The sequence below is a fragment of the Thamnophis elegans genome, chromosome 3 (genome assembly GCF_009769535.1).
Source record: "Thamnophis elegans isolate rThaEle1 chromosome 3, rThaEle1.pri, whole genome shotgun sequence".
Lineage (NCBI taxonomy): Eukaryota > Metazoa > Chordata > Lepidosauria > Squamata > Colubridae > Thamnophis > Thamnophis elegans.
The window spans coordinates 66001286-66015167 of NC_045543.1; the positions used below are offsets into that span (position 1 = coordinate 66001286).

The 13882-nt window shown below is 41.3% G+C and overlaps 1 protein-coding gene across 1 annotated transcript in view; it reads left to right on the forward strand.

Moving 5' to 3' along the window:
• Positions 1–13882, forward strand: part of ELAVL2 (ELAV like RNA binding protein 2) — a 76730-nt gene that overhangs the window by 40704 nt on the left and 22144 nt on the right. The window contains 1 exon segment of the mRNA XM_032214036.1: positions 664–767. Within this exon segment, the coding sequence (XP_032069927.1) occupies positions 664–767 (104 nt within the window).

The following is a 13882-nucleotide window of genomic DNA, read 5'->3' on the forward strand; positions in this document are numbered from 1 at the left end:
ACTCACCAGGGAGATACCTCACTGCAGGACAATTTAACAATTCATTTTAATTATTTAAAATAAATAAAAACTTATTTTAATGTTTGTCATTCACATTTCATTTGGTCCCTCCTTTTGCAGCCTTTATTTATTCTTCTACACCATTTCTTTGATATTAGTGTAACTCTTCTCCCATGGCAAGTTGACCATGGTGAGTTGTCTTAGAGCAAGTTGATCATGGTGTGTTAGCCACAGCAAGTTGGCTGTGGAGAGTTATCATAGACGCCTTGGAATCTTGTTATAGGCAGAAGGTGAACTAGTGTTCTCTTCTTGTTTTTGTCAGCCCTTGTCTTGGTTTGTTGATAGCTACTGCTTCAGAAAATTGTGGATAGAAAATTGTGGATTTTGGATGAATTGGAAGAATAAATAATAGATATATAAGCAATATCTTGTTCATATACTTGCTTACTGATTATTAAATATAGTTATAGAATAGTTATCCTTTAAGTGTGCTTTTATTTTTTCCTGTCTCAGTGAGTGTGCTACCTAAATTGTTGAAGTTGTTTTTTCTCACATAGTACCTTTAAATGATTATTTATTATTATAGAATTCAAACGCGAATGTGAGTTCTTTATGTACTCATGTAACTTTTTTTTTTCTTTCTCATCTTTTCTTAATCTCCAGGACAGAGTTTGGGATATGGATTTGTGAATTACATTGACCCTAAGGATGCTGAAAAGGCAATCAATACTCTGAATGGATTGAGACTTCAAACCAAAACTATAAAAGTATGTAAACTTTTGAGATTAAAATTAATGCCTAGAATAAAATAACTTGAATAATCTGTCCTATGTATTTCCAGAAGCTATATAGTTTTGGAACTAATTATAATTTGTTCACAAGTTATTGCCTTTGTTTGCCAGAGCTTATCCAGGCAGTTTGCATGTCAAGGTTCCAAATAACATCCAAAATTAAATCAGAGTCCAAGGCAAAGTATTGCTCAAAGTTCCAATTTATTTAGAGAGTCATGTTGGCACATCTGCGAATCTGAAAGCCTCCTGGTTTTCCCCACCCAGTTGAAAGTTCAAGATCTTGCCCCCACACCCACAAGTCCATCACATGATCCAATCTCCCACTGCCATGCTAGCAGTTCTACCCATCCAGTTCCGGTCAAGTGTCCATTCTTTAGCGTGTCCATTCAGCCAGAGACTAGGCAGCTCAGGTGTGGGGACAAATTCCTGCCACTGGTAATTTGGAAAGGAGTTAATCCAGTGCTGCTGTGGACTGTGTTGTTGTACGCCACTTCGGCGAACTATCAGCAAGTCCGACAAGTTGTCTTGCTGATAGTCCATATAACAGTGGATGTATTGTGTCACCATCGCCTTGGCCCTCTCCGCTGCTCCGTTCGTGCTTGGATGAAACACTGAGCTCAGTCCTTGTGTGGACTCAATGGACCTCAGGAACTCTCTCCAGAACTTGGCAGTGAACTGGACTTCGCGGTCTGAAATGATCCTCCTGGGCACTCCATGCAGGCGATAAAAAGTGTTTCACAAACATTTTTCCTAATTTCTTTGCAGACGGCAATCCTGAGCAAGCAATGAAGTGCGCCTGCTTGGAAAAAAATCAATAACTGTCCAGATCAGTCTATTCCTGCTGCTGTCTGTGAGCTCGATGACGAACTCCATTGCAATCTCTTCCCATGGTCGGCTAGGGCTGGTCACCTATTGTATTAGTCCATGGGGCTTCCCTGGCTGTATTTTCATCATCACACAAGTAGCACAGCTTTCTCCTAGGCACTGCTTGGAGTGTCCAAGCACGGGTTAACTTCAGCTTGCTGCCCAAGGACTGAGTTTAAAGTTCATGTACCCACGCCTCTTGCTCCCCTCAGAGGCTCAGTTTTTAAAAACTCAGTCGCTCTACAGGACGCTTTTTGGAGAGATCCAGTCCTTGAGCAGCAGGTTGGACTCTCCAAGATAGTGTAGTGTACCCTTTCATTTATTTTGTTTTGTTTTCTAATTGTGTTAGTTAGCTCCTTTCTGTAGCGTTTGTTATTTTGGCTCCCGTTTCTTAAATACAGTTTAAAAACACGCGAAGCAGGCTGGCTTCACTTGCCGCGATTACAGCTGCACTGCAGGGGGCTCTCTTAGCGGCTGCTGGCGAGCTTCTGGGGACGGGTAGGTAGTCAGGGTCCACAAAAAGGAGCCGTAGGCTTCTCAGACTTCCCTCGGTGCTGCTCCAGGTGTGCGGCGGCCATTTTAAAATCACAAAATTGGTGCACTTTTCTTTTGAGGCTTCTCTCGCCACGCAGCCTGTCCTTCAATGCAGATCGCCGCTGGAGGGGATTTTTAACTTTGGGCCTCACTCTGGGTTGCCAGGCAGGCCTTCCCCCCTCCTCTGAGCTATTATCTGGTGGCCGCTGGGGATCTAGCCATTGACAGGCAGTTCCCTGGCCCTTTGAGCACAGCGCGGATCTGCAGGCACCCTGGTTGTCTCAACTGGCGCCATTTTCAGGGCCATTTATATCGTGCTGCTGAAGGCCTCAGGCTACTAAATTAGTAACATCCGAAGGCCTTCGCCACTGCCTCCATAGCAGCAGTTCCTATCAGTCATCACAGCCTCTATTATTCCGGTGCCTAGCATCATGGCCGGTATCGGGGTAGATGACATGGATTCTCAAGCCGGCCCCACTATCAGTAAGTGTAGCAGAACCAATCTTGCTGCCCAAGGTGAAGGGGTGGGGTGCCCAGCTAAGGGGAAGCACCCCCAAAATACAAAGACCTCCAAAGCAGCTGAGAAGTTGGCTGAAAGGCGCCAAAATGCCCTTGAGAAGCAGTTCCAAAAGGCCCAAGCAGCACAGCAATAGGCATCAGTTAGCCTTCCTCCCAGAGTAGGGAGCGCAGGACCTTCTCTCCCCACCCCACAGTGAGAAGGACCTCTGGCAGCTGAGAAGGATTTTGGATTTTCGCCCAACCCATCTAGGGCCTCTCTGGGATCGCCCTGCCACTCTCTGGCTGAGGATTCCCTTAACGACGGGGACTCCATCATAGGGGAGGAATCTCTGGCCCCTTCTGAGGCGGGCCTAAGCCTACCCAGGGCTCAGCCTCAGTTATCAAAGGAAATGCAGGATGTAGTCGCACGCGTGATCTCCCAAGGCATTTTAGATGGCATCCAACAGTTGGCCTCTAAATTGCCCATTCCCACTGCTAACCCCAGCAAGGGTCGAGCCGTGGGATCCCGAGACCCTCCGATTAGGGAGCCCTCCCCAACTCTTACTGGAGTCAGTGAGGTGTCTGACGGAGAGGAGGCAGAGCGGGATGCTCCGGACCGCTCAGAGGATGAAAATCCCACACCCGACGTGCCTGCTTTCTCAGGCCTATTCAAGCCCTCCATGTTTAGGGCTAGCCTTACCAAGGCCCGGGCTTCAGCCATCCAAAAGGGCCTCCCAGCTCAGGCAGAAAGCCCTCCTCTGATCAGGGTACTAAGGAGACCATTTGGCCACAAGACCCAGGCGCAGGGTTGTTCAAGGAAGCCTCCCCTCCCATGGATCTGGTTCTAGAGCTCCACAGCTGTTTATTGACATTATACAAAGCCAATGGGCCCAGCTGGGTTCCATGGCTAACCCCAGTGGGATAGATAAAAAGCTTTACACCATGGAGGGCCCCCTAGAGGAGCTGTTGAAACTCCCTCAGGTGGATGACCCCATTGTCTCTCTCACTTCCAATTCTGCTCTTCCAGCTAATCTGCTGGAAGGCTTAAAGGGTGAGGACAAGAGAGTGGAGAAAGCCTCCCATAAGACTCATCTGGCCACTGCATGGGCCATGAGGGCTGCTTCTTCTTCCTCGTACTTTAGCAGGGCAGCATTATTCTGGCTCCGCAAGTTGCTGACCAGCCTGCCAGCAGGGGACACCAGGGCGATGCAGGATGTTAATAAAATCATAGCGGCCATCGAGTACTCAGCTAATGCCTCGCTTAATGCCACAAAATTCTCTTCCAGAGCCCTTGCCTTTAATGTAACCTCGTGCCGCCACTGGCAGGCGGACATGAAAGCGAAGTGGAAGCTCACTTCCGCTCCTTTCAAAGGGGGGAAGCTGTTTGGGGAGGCCCTGGATCCACTTTTAATTTAATCCAAGGACAAGCATAAGATTTTGCCTGCAGTCATCAAAAAACTGGACCGTAAAGACGGACACTTAGATTCTGAACACAGTCCACCACGGATTGACCCTGGAGTTCCTCTCCCTTCCCCCAAGGACCTTTGTCCGTTGTCCCACTCCCAAATCGGCCCACAAGTTCCAACTCATGAGGGCGGAGATAGATCATTTGCTAGAGATAACGGCTATAGAAAGGGTTCCCAGAGGCCAGGAAGGCAGGGGGTTCTACTCCATCATTTTCCTAATCCCCAAATCCGTCCCTCCAGACCATCCTGGGCTGCATCAGGCAGGACAACCTCTTGACATCTATAGACCGCAGCCCCATTCGAACTGCTTCGTACCGTTGGACTGCGCCACTTGACTCTAAAGACAGTTTTATTGCCATCACCTCAGCCCGTAGAATTTCCGAGATGACCGCCGTTTCGGTCAGAAGCGACCTTTGTATTGTACATGCAAACAGAGTCTTCCTTAGACCGGACCCGACCTTTTACCAAAGGTTAACAGTGTTTTCCATAGAATACAGGAGGTGGTCCTCCCGGACTTTTGCCCGTCTCCCAAGCACCCAAGGGAGCACGTGTGGCATAAACTGGATGTTCGCCATGCGGTCCGTGTCTACATGAAACGGACAGCTTCTTTCCGCAAGTTGGAAGCGTTCTTTGTGTCCTTCCAACCCGTCTCCATGGGCAAAAAAGTCACATCTTCCACCATTGGGCGCTGGATTAGAGCATGCATCAAGCTGGCCTACGAACAACAAGCCAGGCCAGTCCCCCCTCGTATTACAGCCCATTCAACGAGGAGCGCCGCAACTTGGGCTGCGTGGGCCACGCAAGCACCTATTGAAGAGATATGTCGGGCCGCTACGTGGTTGACTCCATCCCCCTTTGTGAGGAATTACAGACTTGATGTTTTTGCCTCGACTGAGGCCTCCTTTGGAAGGAGAGTTCTGCAACAAGTCATTGCGACCCCTGCGGGCTTGGACAATTCTTCTTCCTTCCCTGGGACGGCATAGCTTTGGCATGTCCCATGCTTGGACACTCCAAGCAGCACCTAGGAGAATGACCGTTGGCTTACCTGAATGGTCATTCTCTAGGCGCTGCAGGAGTGTCCAACCCCACCCTAAATGTGTGCCCGCGGGGACATGTATACCATTTGGGGACATAGATCTTCACCACATACAGTTCATTTGGGGCTTCTCTTCTTTTTTTAAAACTGAGCCTCTGAGGGTAGCAAGAGGCATGGCTACACGAAATTTAAACTCAGTCCTTGAGCAGCAAGCTAATCTTCTACTTCTGATTTCATCTTTGGCCACCAAAATTGGCGCCTGTCAAGGTGGAGCATTTTTAGGAATCCAAAGTGGCTTCTAGTTTCGCATCATGGCTTCACTGTAGAACTTTCAGCCGCAACCCCGTGGGGATGTAAAGTTTGGCCCCCTTCCAGGCTAAGCCATCTTTCATCGTTAGGATGCCCTTGTTATTGTAGGGCCACGGGTCTGCTGGGAGTGGCGATTTCATCACTGTTGTCAGCTTGTCCTGGCTTCGGGTGGTGACTTGGGCCGCTTTCTGGTGGGAGGAAGAAAGGATGGGGTGAACCACTTCTTCCTTCTTACTGTCGTACTGCGGTTTTCTTGACGCATCCGCCAACAAGTTCTTCCCTGCCAGGATGTGTTTCAGTTTGAAGCGTGACAGACCAAAGATCCCAAAAGGAACCTGGCTGCAGGCCTGACATTGCATTTATTTGCAACCATATCAAAAAGAAAATCCCAGTATCTATCAAGTTATGTGATACTGTATTAATATTGACAATAATATAAAATAGAAAGCACTATATTTAAGACTTCCCTGATAAATGTTCCCAGCAGCTGAATTTTCCTTCTTTGAATTCCCTTGTGCATTGTCTCACGGTTTTCATAGACAGAATAAATTCATTTTTTGCCTTGCCTGAGGGCTGTGGGAGGCACAGATGATTATGTCTTTGGAACAGTCATTGAAATGTGCTTGTTGCAGTGAGAGAGGTTTGGAAGGTAACAAATGGGGTGCTTGGGGAGACTTCTTCTAGACTATGACCCACAATTGTTCTCCGCTTTCCTAAAATAATACATCGATTTTCTTGTCATTTGAGATATACTGTAGATTTTAAGTGAAAAAGGTATGAGGAAAGTTATATCATCCTCTCATTGGTATCTGAAATCACAGCTGGCTATATTTTCCTTCTTCTGAGGTAATAAATCTGGATTTTGGAGTGCCTGCTTTTTGCACAAAATGTTTTTAAAAGAGATTGAATGAATTTGATTGGTACAATAGGTTCTTTACCTAGACCAGAGTGAATTCTGATATATTGGGGAAACATCAGATACAAGTACATCTGACTTACGACAGTTCATTTAGTGACCACAGTTATGATGACACTGAAAAAAGTGACTTATGGTCATTTTTCACACTTAAGATCCCATGGTAATGTGATCAAAATTCAGATGGTTCATTCTTAATGACAGTTGCTGTGTCCCTGGGTCATGATCATTTTTTGCAATGTTTTGACAAGCAAAATCAATGGTGAAACCAGATTCACCTAACAGCCGTGTTACTAATTTATCAACTGAAGTGATTCACTTAACAACTGTGGCAAAAAGATCATAAAATGAGGCAAACTCATTTAACAAATGTCTGATTTAACAACAGATATTTTGGGCTCAATTGTGGCTACAACCTGTGTTCTAATCCTCATGAAAACAAAGTAAAATGCTCATTGTTCAGGAATTCATGTCGTTAATGAGGCTAGCCATTTATTCCTCATTAAATGAGGACACATTAAAGGAAGGCAAAATATGCTGTGAATGGGTAAAGTATATCTTAAATGTTCATAAATGGCATTTGTGTGCTCTCCATGAATCAGAGCTGGTGATTTGTTACATGCTATATTGGATGTCAACGTTCAATATTTCTATTCATCAGCTATCAATGGAGATTGAAATCTAACATGAGGAGGGCCAAGTCATTATCAGTCACAGAGAAAGCATGTAATGTAGAAGTGTTGAAATAACATTTTACACTTGTTTCTCAACCAGTGAAATCCCGTAATCAAAAAGCATCCCCCCCCCCCTTTCCGGGAATTACAGATAATCCTTGACTTACGACAACAACTGAGATCAATGTTTTTTTTTCTAAATGAAACATTTGTTAAGTGAGTTTTGCTCCATTTTATGACCTTTCTTGCCACAGTTGTTAAGTGGATCACTGCAGTTGTTAAGTTAGTAAACTTGGTTGTTAAGTGAATCTGGCTTCCTCATTGATTTTATCAGAAGATCACACAAGCTGATCACATGACCCCATGACACTGCAACTGTCATAAATATGAGTCCTTTGCCAAACTTCCAAATTTTGTTCCCGTGACCATGGGGATGCTTCAACAGTCGTAGGTGTGAAAAACAGTCACTTTTTCAGTGCTGTTGTAATTTTGAATAGTCACTAAATGAACTGTTGTAAGTCAAAGACAACCTGAAGACCATTTTCTCAGGGCCAGGTTGTGGAGCATGTGGTGGGTGGAACTTACTTAAGGAATGGGTACATACACCTGTTCTCCTTTTAGATACAGTTATTCTTGTTCTTAGCAATAGCAATAGCACTTAGACTTATATACCGCTTCATAGTGCTTTCATCGCCCTCTCTAAGCGGTTTACAGAGTTAGCCTATTGCACCCAACAATCTGGGTCCTCATTTTACCCAAACCTTGGAAGGATGGAAGGCTGAGTCAACATTGAGCCGGTGGAATTTGAACTGCCAAACTGCAGCTAGCAATCAGCTAAAGTAGCCTGCAGTACTGCACTCTAACCATTGTGCCACCTTGCACTCTCCATCTCAATCACCCAAGCAGCAAGTTCCAGGGAAGAAAGAAATGGCTCTTGGCAAAATCTTGAGTTGATTTCTTGCAGGGAACTTTTAAAATTAGTCTACTGGTCATAAGTTATCCATTCCTATCTTACTGTATAAAGCACCTTAGTTTCTATAGAGCTAAGGATGGTCAGATAATTCTTTTCCAAGTTGTATTCATGTAATATTTAAGAACTGACCACCATTAATGTTTATATAACATTGTTACCTGTCAAAGTAATATAGTTGTTTTTAATCAAATTAATTAAGTAGGTTTTCTTCCCACTTCCTGGTATTTAAAAGTTATAAATGCATTATCATGAAGGAATGAGTAAGAGGAATTTGAAAAGTTCATCCCACTCCTTCTAATCCAAAGATAAAACAAAATTATGTCCTTGGTTTCTCTTTGCAACACAATGATCAGGGTTAGAGTCATTTGCCTCTGGGAGTTAATTCTCTAAAACTTGGATTTTATTTTAAGAAAATTAATATATTGACAAGTGCAATACAATACATGCCTAAAAACCCTTGAAAACATATCATAACTCAGTGAATTCCAACACGATGCAGTCTATTTTACTAGCACTCGCAACAACAATTTTTTTCAGAATAAATATACCAATTACACATCCTGTTGAACAGACTTCTATATTTATTATAATTTTTTAAATATACGCATCTCTTTTTCAATGAGTTAATTGCTTAAAATAGAACTATCACTAGGACTGATAAGACAGCTTTGCAAGAAAATACTATACTCTCAATGTGTATTTTTGCATATATGCACATGTGTGCTCACATGTGTCACATAATCATAGGTAGATGAGAGTTTTCAGTTGTGATTTTTTTTTTGATTAGCGAATGTGACAAGAGCTGTAAAATATGTACGTATTGTATAAAACCCCTTTAGAATATCTGAAGGAAATGAAGTGTGAAGGTGAAGAAGAAGCACCTTTACAACCTTTGTGTTCTGTTCTTTCCATATCATAGAACATTGATCCTAGCAAGTGGCAAAATGAGATCCTATTTGGAAGTTTAATTAAAGTGAGTGAATTTTATTGATGCTATCAATCAGCAGAGATTGAGTGAAAGGGCTTGGTGCCAAACCATTTAGTGCTCTTGACAGGATAATTAAATATCACAGGACTGTAGTCTCAAGATAAAGTGAAGAGCCTTTTGCAGATGTGATTCTTTTGTTGGGACAGAAGAAAGGTGTTTTCCCTTCCTAAATAGTACATAGGAAGACTTTTAAAAATGGCAGCTTGTTATTTGTTTCTTGTATACAAATTGGTTGATTTTGTCAGCTTGCATTTTTGAAAGGTTTGCATAAATTACTTGTGTAAAAATACTTTTTAAATAAGACTTGCGGGGTAATTTAAAATTGTTTTTTTTTCCAGTTGCCCTTACGTTAAACTCAAGCTTTTTAAAAAACATAGCAATATTAAAACTCATCAGTCTAAACTCCAAAAATGCATACTTTCTAAGAACATTCATTATTAGGACTGTTAAGTTTTGTCTGCTTTTGATTTTCCTAGTTAACCTGATAGTTGAATATTCTGTTGTTATATGAGGCTTACAGAGAATGCTAGAGTTATTAGATTTGGCATACCAGAGTCTGTTGGAATAGATTATTTGGACTTGAATAGCAAAGCAATGCAAATAAATCAGGCATAGAGCGCAAAATCAAGACAGAAAATTATCTGATGATCAAAACAGCAGGAATCAGAATCTTGAATGCCTCTGAGTAACTGAAGCTTTTACCTAACAGGACTAACAGGACTATAGAAAGGAATAGGTCCAGTAAAGCATTAAAATCAGTTGAAGACTTTATGTAGGTAGCCATGACCGATAATGTGATTTATATTTTCTTCAAAAGTTGTCTTAGCTGTGAAAGTCACATTGTCTGATTTCATAGTCACAAATTTAGTCTGCTTTATCTGTTAAGTAAAGAGCAGTAAGTCCGTTCTGGCCTGGAGATCTTGAATGTGAGATCAATAATCTTTCCTCAAGAGAAGCAAGGGCGACTAACTGGAGACTATGATAACTATTCCATGGAAGGTGATTCTAACTAGTTCATTGGGATCTAAAACCACCTTACTTGTGATGTGCAATTAAAATAGCCACAGTGCATCGTCTAACATATCTGCACAGCATTGGATTTATGGAATGCTAAGATAGGAAATAGATTGAATGCCTGCTTCAAATGCCCTTGCAAAGAACTCTTCAAAAAAAGGGCACATTTTGAACTCTTCAAATAAAGGGTACATTTTAACTTTCCTTTTCTATATTAAAACTACTAGCTACTCAACAGAATTTGAGAAACTTTTGCACCACAGAACCTGGTAGTGCATGATGATTCACCCAATAAATTGTTTAATTCATATTTTAGTTTTCATTGTTCAGACCAGCAACTTGAAATGTCAGAACAGAAAATATTTGCTGTACCCAATGTGACTGGCAGGGGCGGGACAATTGCTTTTGTTATTATTGCAGGTAACTCAGCATTCTCGGTTTCTTGTTATAAAAGTTCTGAGTCATCTGTTTGTATGCTTGAATTGCTGCAAATTATTATTTTGATCCCAACCTGGCAAGGCTGTGTAAGTTGGTTGAGACATTGGTACCAATTGAAACATTGGCATCAGGTTTGTTGGGACATCATTGCCAAGTAACTGTTTTTCAGCCTTACTTCAGGGCGGATAATGATGAATACTTTCTTTGCTGATTGTGTTATTTTAAGCAAGATAGTAGAAGATTAAAGCAGTATACCAACTGAAGAACAATAATCATTTTATTTAAATAAGGAAATAAAGACCCTTAAATGCATACATTGATTCATTGGTGATTTTTAATTAATTTATCCATAAGATCAAATCCTCCCATCCTTGAGAATTTTTTTTAGTAACTCCATCTATGATGAACTGATAACTATACACCATGATCTTTTGCCAGATAATACTTTGTATTTTTTATCTTCCTAGCAACGCACAAGCATAAGTGGAGAGGTAGTCCTCAACTTATGGTCACAATTGAGCCCAAAATTTCTGTTGTTAAGTGAGTTTTACTTCATTTTACAATCTCTCTTGCCTCAATTGTTAAGTCAATCACTATAGTTGATAAGTTAGTAACCTGGTTGTTAAGTGAATCTGGCTTTCCCATTGAGTTTGCTTTCAGAAAGTCACAAAAGGTGATTACATAATTTTAGGACACAGCAACAGTCATAAATAGGAACCAGTTGTCAAGCATCTGAATTTTAATGACATGATCATGGGCATGCTGCAGGTGTTCAATCTGTGGTCAGTAGACTAAATACAGCTCTGGATAGCATCCCCATAAATTGTCAACTTTTCATTTACAAATTTTATTATTAAGAATTCGATTCTGCCACTAATAAATAGATTATATTGTTAATGGTAACAAAAGTATTCTAATCTAATAACTAATCCATTGCTGATAGATAGGAGACATGTTTGCCAGTGAATATTTGTGGAAAGACATCAGTTAAACTTGGTTTGTGCTGTAACTAGATAAAATCTTTATACGGTATTATGTAACTAAGTTCCTCTAGGTCTTTTAATTTCAAAGCACTTACAAGCAGTAGTAAAAACAGAAAGGGATTTATAATCCCTTTTCTCTGTCATTTCCCAGATATAAGTGGCCACATTTCCCTGAAGCTCTAATTAATCTAAAAAAGGGTAAATAAAGATATAATTCCTTTGTTGGTAGCAGCTTATATGTGTGGAATTGAGACCAAGGAACTGTGAGGGAAAAATGCTAAATTAAGTATATTTTTATATAATTTTTCCATTCAGATTGCTTACCCATATAGTTGCCAGGGGATGTGTAGAATTTCAGGACATTTTGATCACATACTTACTGTCCTGAGATAAAGAGATACAAAAATGGATCTGTATTTTTTTTTTCCTGCATTGAGGTGTTGATCAAAATTTCTGTGCCATATTTCTGCTATAATATCACATCTTGGGTTCTTTTAGCATACAGCATATTCTTGGTTTTTTGTTTTTTTAATTTCATTTTGAAAGAACTGAAGTAGTGTGCTGGCCAAAAAACATCATATTAACTATACACCTATTATAATTCAAGTAACAAAGATAATACTGGAGATCTCTCATTCTGCTCCAGATAACAGAAGCAGATAGAGTTTATTGAACTAAATTTAGTAATCCCCACAAAGCAGTGACTTTTCTTTTTGCTAGATTATGCCAACAAATAAAAATTGATCTTCCTCCTTCCAGAATGTTCCAATACACCATATTGTAAGTCTCTACCCTCTTACTAACTTGTAGAAGAACATATAGAAGGACGTGGTGGTGCAATTACACATGTGTGGATCTTTTTTCCCCCAAGATTGTCTCAGCAGTAGGCACATATTGAATTATGTGAACTTGTGGGTCTGTAGCTGTTGTGGAATGTGGGGGAGATGTCCTTTCTTAGAATGGTTGTCGTGTGTAGTCGCTAAATAAAATAGTAAGGAGGGAGTATGGAATACAGGTTTACACTGTATTGCAGATTTTTAAGAAATCTTATCTTAGAGTTCAAGAGACTGAAAGATAACACCATGTTACAAAGCACTTGCTTTTTTTAGGAACAGAACTGAACAAAATAGAATAGAATAACAGAATTAGAAGGGACTTTGGAGGTCTTCTAGTCCAACCCTCTGCTTAGGCAGGAAAACCTTATACCATTTCAGACAAATGGTTGTCCAATCTCTTGTTAAAAACTTCCAGTGTTGGAGATTCACAGCTTGTGGAGGCAAATTGTTCCACTGATTAACTGTTCTGTTAGGAAATTCCTTCTTTGGCATGTTTGCTTATTGAAGTTTAGGAATTGTGAAATTGGTCACAGTGGTTTTTCAGTTATGCTAAATCTTTTTTTGTTACTTTTTCTGTTGGTTTCATGCATCAGATAAAGCCTTAGATCCTTTAACTATGACTGCCGAATGCTTGTCTTTCACCGCATCAATCTGGCAGCTTGGCTGCTTTTAGACGCAGGTCTGTTGCCTTTCAAATGGCAACTATGAGGCAACACAAGATGGCTTCAGCCAGGTTTTCTCCAGAATTCTGAATAGCCTTAGCCTAACCCTAACCCTTAGCAGCCTTACTAAGATGGAGAATATTGCACTGGCAGTTTATCCTTTGGGGAAATTTAAAATTAGTAAAGCTTGTATCCCAAGTTCTTGTTCACATTCAGCCAAGCTCATGGCTCGAGTAAGGGAAAGGCATGAATTAAGATACAGTTTAATAAAGCAATGCAACACTAAAAGATGGTTATTGGTCTTTACCATGAGCAGCTGTGGGCCAGTCTGATCATTGCATGATTCACCTTGTACCTGCTTACAAAGACTTAAAGCCATAAAACCAACAATTAAATCAGTGAGGACTTGGACTGAGGAGGCAAAGTTAAAGCTACAGGCTTGACTGCACTGACTGGAAAAATTTTTGAAGAAACCTCTAAAGACCTGGATGAACTCACAGATACTGTAACATCACATGTCAGCTTCTGTGAAGACCTATGTGTTCTGACCAGGAACTTGTGAATATACAGTAACAATAAACCTTGGTTCACAGCTAAATTTAGGCAGCTACGTCGTTCCAAAGCAGAAGCCTACAAAAAAGGTGATAGAATGCTATACAATCAGGCCAGAAATGTATTAACAAGGGAGATTAGAGCAGCAAAGAGAAGCTACTCTGAAAAGCTAAGGAATTGGTTCTCAACAAATGAACCAGCAAACATGTTGAAAGTTCTTAAAAACATCACCAGTTAAGGCAAACCTCCTTCCCAGGTTCTAAGTCCTCGACTTGCTACTGGTCCTAAAGTCCTCGACTTACGACTGGCCACAAGTCCTTGACTTATGATTGACAGCCGGCAACAGCT